This window comes from Dendrobates tinctorius, unplaced genomic scaffold (assembly GCF_039654945.1).
Source record: "Dendrobates tinctorius isolate UK_male_01 unplaced genomic scaffold, ASM3965494v1 ptg000332l, whole genome shotgun sequence".
Classification (NCBI taxonomy): domain Eukaryota; kingdom Metazoa; phylum Chordata; class Amphibia; order Anura; family Dendrobatidae; genus Dendrobates; species Dendrobates tinctorius.
Window position 1 is genome coordinate 3,983,576 of NW_027361998.1, and position 10,518 is coordinate 3,994,093.

Here is a 10,518-nt window from a genome sequence, read left to right on the forward strand (position 1 = left end):
ACGACTGTCATATTAGAGCTGCTGTCCTCCTGGTTATTGAGGAGAACAACTGTCATATTAGAGCCACTGTCCTCCTGGTTATCGAAGAGAACGACTGTCATATTAGAGCCACTGTCCTCCTGGTTATCAAGGAGAACGACTGTCATTTTAGAGCCACTGTCCTTCTGGTTATCGAGGAGAACAACTGTCATATTAGACCCACTGTCCTCCTGGTAATCAAGGAGAACGACTGTCATATTAGAGCCACTGTCCTCCTGGTTTTCAAGAAGAACGACTGTCATATTAGAGCCACTGTCCTCCTGGTTATTGAGAAGAACGACTGTCATTTTAGAGCCACTGCCCTCCTAGGTATCAAGGAGAACGACTGTCTTATTAGAGTCACTGTCCTCCTGGTTATCAAGAAGAACGAGTGTCATATTAGAGTCACTGTCCTCCTGGTTATCGAGGAGAACGACTGTCATATTAGAGCCGCTGTCCTCCTGGTTATCCAGGAGAACGACTGTCATATTAGAGTCACTGCCCTCCTGGTTATCCAGGAGAACGACTGTCATATTAGAGTCACTGTCCTCCTGGTTATCAAGGATAGTGACTGTCATTTTAGAGCCACTGCCCTCCTAGTTATCAAGGAGAACGACTGTCATATTAGAGCCACTGTCCTCCTGGTTATCAAGAAGAATGACTGTCATATTAGAGCTGCTGTCCTCCTGGTTATCGAGGAGAATGACTGTCATTTTAGAGCCACTCTCCTCCTGGTTATCAAGAAGAACGACTGTCATATTAGAGCTGCTGTCCTCATGGTTATCGAGGAGAACGACTGTCAGATTAGAGTCACTGTCCTCCTGGTTATCGAGGAGAACGACTGTCATATTACAGCTGCTGTCCTCCTGGTTATCGAGGAGAACGACTGTCATATTAGAGCTGCTGTCCTCCTGGTTATTGAGGAGAACGACTGTCACATTAGAGTCACTGCCCTCCTGGTTATCGAGGAGAACGACTGTCATATTAGAGTCATTGTCCTCCTGGTTATCAAGAAGAACGACTGTCATATTAGAGCTGCTGTCCTCCTGGTTATCAAGGAGAACGACTGTCATATTAGAGCCACTGCCCACCTGGTTATCGAGGAGAACGACTGTCATTTTAGAGCCACTGCCCTCTTGGATACCGAGGAGAACGACTGTCATTCTAAAGCCACTGTCCTCCTGGTTATCAAGAAGAACGAGTGTCATATTAGAGCCACTTTCCTCCTGGTTATCAAGAAGAACGAGTGTCATATTAGAGCCACTGCCCTGGTAAACAAGGAGAACAACTGTCATATAAGAGTCACTGTCTTCCTGGTTATCAAGAAGAACGACTGTTATATTAGAGCCACTGTCCTCCTGGTTATCAAGGAGAACGACTGTCATTTTAGAGCCACTGTCCTCCTGGTTAACGAGGAGAACAACTGTCATATTAGAGCCACTGTCTTCCTGTTTATCAAGGAGAACAACTGTCATATTAGAGCCACTGTCCTCCTGGTTATCAAGAAGAACGACTGTTATATTGGAGCTGCTGTCCTCCTGGTTAACGAGGAGAACAACTGTCATATTAGAGCCACTGTCCTCCTGGTTATCAAGAAGAACGACTGTCATATTAGAGCTGCTGTCCTCCTGGTTATTGAGGAGAACAACTGTCATATTAGAGCCACTGTCCTCCTGGTTATCGAGGAGAACGACTGTCATATTAGAGCCACTGTCCTCCTGGTTATCAAGGAGAACGACTGTCATTTTAGAGCCACTGTCCTTCTGGTTATCGAGGAGAACAACTGTCATATTAGACCCACTGTCCTCCTGGTAATCAAGGAGAACGACTGTCATATTAGAGCCACTGTCCTCCTGGTTTTCAAGAAGAACGACTGTCATATTAGAGCCACTGTCCTCCTGGTTATTGAGAAGAACGACTGTCATTTTAGAGCCACTGCCCTCCTAGGTATCAAGGAGAACGACTGTCTTATTAGAGCCACTGTCATCCTGGTTATCAAGAAGAACGAGTGTCATATTAGAGTCACTGCCCTCCTGGTTATCGAGGAGAGTGACTGTCATATTAGAGCCACTGTCCTCCTGGTTATCGAGTAGAACGACTGTCATATTAGAGCTGCTGTCCTCCTGGTTATCGAGGAGAATGACTGTCATATTAGAGCTGCTGTCCTGGTTATCGAGGAGAGTGACTGTCATATTAGAGTCACTGCCCTCCTGGTTATTTAGGAGAACGACTGTCATATTAGAGCCACAGATGAACAGTAATTACCATCCAGCTTATCTATGGTGCATGAATATTTTAAGCAGTGTCCAATCCTGGACATTTATAAAATATATGTCTGGCAAATGTGGGCCCCTCTCCCAGAACCCACACATGTTTTGAGAATTGGGCCTGCCTGCCTCCAGGAATGAAGAGAGATGACTATGCACCCACAAATAATGTGGGAACTTTCATGGGAGGTAATGGCGAGTACTGCTCAGGGGCAGAAACCTGTCCGTTCCTCCTGTAGGTGCACGAGATTAGCGCAGGTCCTTAAGTGACACATCTCAGAACTCCCATGGAAGTGAATGGAGAGAGCCGCACAGGCACAGACTCCTCTGCTTCCATCAGTGCATAATGGGGCCCTTTGAGATAAATATAATACAGATGCATATATGGAAATACCCCAATAAGATGCATATTCGGTGTTCTCCTTGGGTTTTTAATGAAGGTCAATTGATCGATCATGATGATGGCCGTCGTGCTGGAGAAAAAGCAGTAAGGGAGCGGTTATCTGAGCTGGAGTTGCCCTTTAAATCATGATTGATGCCAGTCGGTAACACGCGGGCAATCAAGCGGACCTGTTACTTCACTGATAGATCTGTGCCGCTGGAGAGGACCATGACTCGTCCGGTCCCCATGACACATGTCGCTGTCATTAGCGCGGGGTCTTGGAATCTCTCAGACATTTACATGTTTTTTTGGCCTGGGGTCGGTAACATCTGTTTCACCAGATGGCCGCTAAATCTGACGGTCGCCCCGTGGGGAAAGACTAGTGGAAATGTCATGTTCCATTTCATAATACTTCAACTGTTCTGATGAGAACATATGAAAAGAGTGGAACGGTCTGGAGCCCGACGATCACAATGGGAGACACGAGGCATTGTGAGATACAGTGCAGTGAGGATGAGGGTCGTCCGTAATGGAGAGTGTGCTCCTCTGGTGAGGGACAGCACATGCCAGGGCAAGGTTACATAAAATGCTGGGGAACAACGCAAAGTTGGGGAAGACCACAGAGGCGCATTCACATGAGAGATGGGGGCCAATTTGGTACAATTCTGACTTCTTGCATGATTTATAGTGAAACAGTAAAGACTTTTAGACTTTCGGTGTCTGGATGTCGGCTTCTCCTGTTGTTTCTCATCAGGGGTGGCATAATGGGGTATTTCGCTTTTGTAAAAATGTTTCCTATTATGTTGCTCAGTGCCTATGTAAGCAGGTTGTGGGATGCAGTAACGGACTGGAGGCAGAGCAAGAGTGAACGGTATTTGTTTACTGAACAGGGGCATACTCCACGCAGGGATGAAAGGAGTTAACAGGGGTATAACAAATAGTAGGGTGACAAGTAAAGGGTGATGACGGTTATAGAATGGTTAGAGCAACAGTTCTTAAGGGTACACCTCGTACACACACGGCTCCACTCCGTACACCTCATACACATCTCTGCTCCGTACACCACGTACACACGCAGCTCTGCTCCATACACACACGGCTCCGCTCCGTGCACCTTGTACACACGCGGCTCCGCTCCATACACACACGGCTCCGCTCCGTGCACCTTGTACACACGCGGCTCCGCTCCATACACACACGGCTCCGCTCCGTACACCTCGTACACACGCGGCTCTGCTCCATACACACACGGCTCCACTCCGTGCACCTTGTACACACGCAGCTCTGCTCTATACACACACGGCTCCGCTTCTTACACATCTCCACTCCGTACACATGCATCTCTGCTCCGTACACTTCGTACACACACGGCTCCACTCCGTACACCTCATACACATCTCTGCTCCGTACACCTCGTACACACGCGGCTCTGCTCCATACACACACACGGCTCCGCTACGTGCACCTTGTACACACGCGGCTCCGCTCCATACACACGCGGCTCCGCTCCATGCACCTTGTACACACGTGGCTCCGCTCCATGCACACACTGCTCCGCTCCGTACACCTCGTACACACGCGGCTCTGCTCCATACACACGCGGCTCCGCTCCGTGCACCTTGTACACACGCAGCTCCGCTCCATACACACACGGCTCCGCTCCGTGCACCTTGTACACACGAGGCTCCGCTCCATACACACACGGCTCTGCTCCGTACACCTCGTACACACGCAGCTCTGCTCCATACACACACGGCTCCGCTCCGTGCACATTGTAAACACGCGGCTCCGCTCCATACACACACGGCTCCGCTTCTTACACATCTCCACTCCGTACACATGCATCTCTGCTCCGTACACCTCGTACACACACGGCTCCACTCCGTACACCTCATACACATCTCTGCTCCGTACACCTCGTACACACGCGGCTCTGCTCCATACACACGGCTCCGCTCCGTGCACCTTGTACACACGCGGCTCCGCTCCATACACACACAGCTCCGCTTCTTACACATCTCCACTCCGTACACTTCGTACACATGCATCTCTGCGCCGTACACCTCGTACACATGCGGCTCTGCTCCGTACACCTCGTAGACACAGGGCTCCGCTCCATACACAATGCACACACCCGGCTCCGCTCCTCATACACACACGGCTCTGCTACATCCACCCTGTAAACCCCTCCGGACCCCATACAGAAACTTCTCTCATCCAGCACCATGACAACCAGCACAGCAGAGTCCTGCACACACTGAGGCCCCTGATCATGTGACCCCTGACTCCTCCCCTCCTGTGACCTCATCACAGGTCCTGTGCCACAGAAGAGAACAAAGCCTAGCGATGTCATTGCAGGTTGTAAGGGGCTGCGGTGTTTCTCTCTGGGAGGGTGAGGGTGGAGTAGGTGCATGGGGGAGCGTGCTGCTTATCTCCCTGCAGTGCGGGAAAAATAGAGTCCCGGACGGGACAGTGGGTGGGCGGGGCAAAAACGGGATTGTCCCGCGGAATCCGGGACAGTTGGGAGCTATGTAATACTGCCCGTATTTATGCCTCTATATGTGACGTTTTTTCTGTTGTTTTCTCATGTCTTCTGTGAGACGCTTCTTTTGTTTATTCTTTGATCATCTTTCTCTCTTGTTCTCTGTTTTCAGCACTTTTATTCCGCGACTGCTCCCGGGGATCAATCGATTTTTCTTCTGGCTGCTTTTTGCGGGTCGGAGCGATCGTGTGGACATCAGCTACAAAGTATTCAACTTTGACTGTCTGTTTAAGCAGTACGTGCAGGACTGGGCCATTCCAATGTGAGTATAGGGGACAGCATATTCTGTCTACCGTTAATAACATTATATAAACTACTTTCTCTGCTTCAATAAATTGTAATTTTAATAATTTTTATTTAAATTATTTTTACAATCTTCGATATTGAAACGCTTGGTGAGAAGTTTTGTGCTTCTTGAAGCTTTCTTAGTACTGCCCTGGGTCTTACATAGGCCCCATTGTTGCGTTGAGTTAATCACTTTCCAAACACATTATCGCGGATGTGTCAAAATAGCAGTCTGAATTTTACATACACGGGCAGGAATTGGACAATGGAGGTACTCCAGAGCATTCTAAGAAGAAAAAAAGAAAACACATGAATCTGTTAGCAGGTATTTACTATATAATCTGATGTAGGGACAGAGACCCTGATTCCAGTGATATGTCAGTTTACTGGGTGCAGCAGTTGTGATGCAATCACTGTTTTCTGAGCTGTGTAAAACCCCGCCCACACCTCTGATTGGTAGCTTTCTTTGTATAAACCCACCAACCTTTCTGTGTATACTGTATCAGTGCTGAGGGTGTGGTTGGACCTTAAGTCAGAGTCATCTACTGCTGTAGTAATAATCTCCTTCTGATAAAACACTATTCAAACAGCAAAACAGAGCCCAGTAAGTGACACATCACTGTAATCAGGGTCTCAGCCCCTACATGATGCTGCTCTCAGATAACACAACAAATTCTAGTGATAGATTTGCTTTACTTTATTAACTGGTGAAATTATACTTTATACTTTATGGATGACTATGGGCTGTATAGTATATTATATGGAGGCCTATGGAGAGTGCATTATACTATAAAAAGGATTATGGACTGTTTATTACACTATATGGGGGAGTATGAGGAGTGCATTATACTTCTGCTATGGAGCCCCATGACTTCTGTGTTCGCCCCAGTTTATTTTTTTCCTATACATTAAAGAACAGCGGCAGAACTGGGGACATAAACCAAGAATGGGGATATATATATACCAAGATGGGGGACGTATATACCAGAATCGGGGACATATATATATACCAGGATGAGACACAGGATGGGGGACATACATACCAGGATGGATGATATATATACCAGGATGGGGGACATATATACCACGATGGTGGCATATATATATATATATATATATATATATATATACCATGATAGGACCCAGGATTAGGGACATATATACCAGGATGAGCGACAACATGCAGGGCGTACATATAAAATTTATTCAGGATGGGAATCTGGCAATGGGGCCCATCAGACTCTAGTTATGCCACTGTCTATCATTAATTCACTGGACAACCCCTTTAAAGGGATGTGTTACAGAAACATTTTAATGACATAATTTAACCTCTTCCCCTCTTCCATTGCAATAGTATGTCACAGTGATGGTGCGGGCTCAGGAGCTGAGTTTATTCCGTCACTTAATACACTGTAATACAGCAAACGCTCTGCTCCAACAGCCAAGATCACACATAATGCTGATCCGAGCCTTAACCCCCTTAGATGCTATGGACAAAACAGAGGCATCTAAGGTGTTTATTAGAGGATCCATCAACCCCTTGGCTCTCCACACTGCAACTGCAGGGTGTCCTAACAAAAGCCCCGGGGCCTGCCATTTGCATGCACAACTTATTGACAATCATGAATGCAGATATGTGTTCACATCAGTTGTCGCCTCCCCTCCCCCACTACATTGGAGGACGTTTTATGTTACTTCAGTAATGAGAATAATTTTTTTTCTTAGAGAAAAGACTAAAGAGGCCTTACTGCAGCTGAAGTCCTGGCTGGAGAGGAATCCGCAGGTGGTGGCGCATTTCCCGGTGGAGGTTCGCTTTGCCAAGGGAGATGACATTCTGCTGAGTCCATGCTACCAACGAGACAGCTGCTACATGAACATCATAATGTACAGGTGAGACAGGTGTCTGCATGACAACCTGGCTTCTCCAGTTCCTAAGTGGAAACTTCTCAGCTATAAATTGCCCAAAAGGTATATAAGAGACTTGGATCTCAAGTGCCAAAAGCTGCCATTAAACTAATCAAACTCAATTAGAATTTCCCAAAATTCATAGATTTGGATGAATGCAAATTTTTGGAGAATAACTTTGTGCCAATCTGGCAAAATGGAGCTGGAAAAAGATGAATAAAGATGAATGAATAAAAAAAAAAGGTTCACCTAGCCCCGACCCTGAGTTCTCCAGCCGAGCAGCTTCTATCTACTTCGTTTGGTCTTTAGGCTTCATCTACTGTCTACTAATAATTCTTCTCCTTAGGCCGTACGGGAAAGAGGTTCCACATCAGGATTACTGGTCAGAATATGAGCAGATTATGAAGCGAGTTGGAGGGCGACCTCACTGGGCAAAGGTACGGCCGATACATAAGAAAAAGATACTCCTGAGCCATCCAAATGTTCTGAAAATCCTTCCTAATGTTTTTGGATTCTCATTTCTGACCAATTTTTATATGTCTCCATGTTTAAATTCAGTAGACCTTGTAGGACTCCCATGTCTCTAGAATGACCCGCACCATTTTCATTTATTTCCAGGCCCATACTTGCGCTCGTAAGGATTTCGAGAAGATGTATCCAGCATTTGACAAATTTAAAAACATCAGAGAGAAGCTGGACCCGACAGGAATGTTCCTCAATACTTATCTCGAGAAAGTCTTCTACTGAGGAGGATGCAGTGGTCAAAAAAAAAAATCTTCTTGTAAATTCCTTTCTATCCACAGAAGGTTTTGCTAAATTTTCATTATACTCAGATATTTCTGGACTTGGTGGAAAGTTCCTCCCAGCTGTGCTCAATGAGGTCCATCCCAGCACCACGTTGCTCCATTTCCAGACTCGCCTTACATTATATTCACCTGGTGCCATTCCATCATGGTGAAGAAAGAAGCCCAGAGCCATCTGTGACTGTCCAATCACTCCATGCATTTGGCGCGTTTTAAATTTTTCCTTTAAACCCTGTTCATAATTCATAAATGGTTGACCAGTTCAATTTTTCTCTTATGCAAATATTTTTTGGGTTCCTTCATCCTTTCATGAAGAATGATCCAATTTAACATTAAAAACTGTAACAAAAGATCTACAAATAGTCTGTCTGTTTTATTGGCCTAATAGTTCTGACCGTTGGCCACTGCTCCAGATGGACCCAGGCTTGGCAGTTTAACTGGACCCTGTGTATTTTAACTATGGGCCGCATGTTCAGAATCAGTGATCATAGGGCCTACTCTTCCTTCACGTAACTGAAATTGTAGATGACCCAGTGTAGTCCTGTCCATAGTCAGCCACTCCAGCCACTGACTCCCTGCCTCAACATATACAGTATAAGAAGCTTATTGAGGACCAGTACCACTAACTATTCTCCCAGCTCATTGCTCTGTTCTTTTTCTGTTACTTAGTACTCAGCACCATTTTGCTCTTGAGCTATCTCCAGTCTTGCTATGAGGACTTGATGGTGGCCCTGTGATATCCAAAAGAATCAACACATAGTAGGGTGAGGAATAGGAGATGGTTGATTGGTCTCACACTCTAAGGCAAAAATAAATGATGCCACCACAACAAGAAACATGCAAAGTTAGGAAGTGTGAAATGTGATCTGACTCTCAGGAAGCCGCAGGCGATATCTATCTCTAAACTCAAAGACTGGACCCAGTTGGGCAGACAAGAACAAAAACGGTCACAAGGGAAGATCAGTCCCTGATATTTCCTGTAAACTTACTCCATTTCACAGGTGTGGAAGTTCTCCGGAAACATACTTTATGTCACCACTTATTACACTACTTTGTTTTTGGTATTGAAGAGATTAAAGTATATATATACTGTATACTGTGTATGTATGTATATATATATTGTGGTGCAGTGACCACTATGTCCGCTAGGGGGAGCTGTGTGGGTGTCCTAGGACGGGCCTACAGGCATATCCATTGTGGTAATGGGTATAGGATGATAAAGGATCGTTATGTATCTCAAAGTGGGTGGCCTTGAGATGAAGGCTTGCTTATGTGCTGATCAACAGAGCTGATCTGTCGTTCCAATGTGTCAGGGAGAAGCCTTCAGATGATTGGTGAGACGGGCGGCATCATTCATCTACAAATCCACCCAGGGGTGTGTTTAAGAGTGGCATAATAAAGTATATGTGTATGAATGCTTGAAGGACCTGTGATGAGGTCATAGCCATGTGACCCGGTGGGCGTGGCTATGGACCATATAAGGTAACCAGAGTAGGTCACATGAGAGAGAGCGCATGGATCTGATTGAGCCATGTGGAAGGTCCCGGCAGGCCTAGGTGGGGGAAGGTGTGCTACCTTCCTGAAGACCACGTGCTGAGGCTGCTGACCTGGTGAGGCCTGTGGATATGGGCTGTATGTGAGGACGGATAAGCCTCCTGTGTTTTGCTGAGGCTCCAGGACTGAGCCTGAAATCATGGACACTTATGCCTGCTTTCACCTGAGCTAAAGGCTATTCCTTGTGTTATGTGCTGCTTTATGGGTTATGAAGCAATAAACCCTGTGAACTTTTAAAAGGAACGTGCCTCCTGGTTGTCTTCCGTCGCACCTAAGCGAGTAGAATCCCTACAATTGGTGACAGACTGCGAGCAGCGGTTCCAAGAAGCACATGTTGCCTTACTGGCGGCTCTGAGCCAGGAGAGCAGACGGTCTGGAAAATCGTGAGTAATACTATCCGAGGTCAAAGAAAGTGACTGTATTGATATTTGTGGCATACCTCTGAGGAGAAGAGGTGGGTCACCCTCACACCCAGGGCAGCGGGGTACTCGGTATCGGGCCGGTGTCAGGGGATGTGTCACAGCAGCAGTGACCCGGTCCGTGGCCCTGGGCGCCCAATATCAATGGCGGTGATGTTAATGGCGTTAAAGTTTATTTGAATAGTTCGTGACGCCACCCATGGTGTTTGGCAAGGGAGATGGTAGGCCAACGCTGCATGCAGATCCGCTGGGACTGATGGTGTGGTGCAGCAAAGATGGTATAGCTCCCCACAGGTGGAGCTGTAGTCCCAGGGCAGTGTAGGTGCAATGGATGAGGAGAGGC

At 46.7% G+C, this 10,518-nt stretch overlaps 1 protein-coding gene across 1 annotated transcript in view; it reads left to right on the forward strand.

Annotated features, from left to right (window-relative positions):
- LOC141074309 (L-gulonolactone oxidase-like) overlaps positions 1-8,562 on the forward strand; it is a 326,928-nt gene extending 318,366 nt beyond the window's left edge. The window contains exons 12-15 of the mRNA XM_073561938.1: positions 5,322-5,471; positions 7,220-7,384; positions 7,746-7,836; positions 8,018-8,562. Coding sequence (XP_073418039.1) covers positions 5,322-5,471; positions 7,220-7,384; positions 7,746-7,836; positions 8,018-8,146 — 535 coding nt within the window. The 3' untranslated portion in view covers positions 8,147-8,562. The remainder of the gene's footprint in view (positions 1-5,321; positions 5,472-7,219; positions 7,385-7,745; positions 7,837-8,017) is intronic.
- The last annotated feature ends 1,956 nt before the right edge of the window (positions 8,563-10,518 follow it).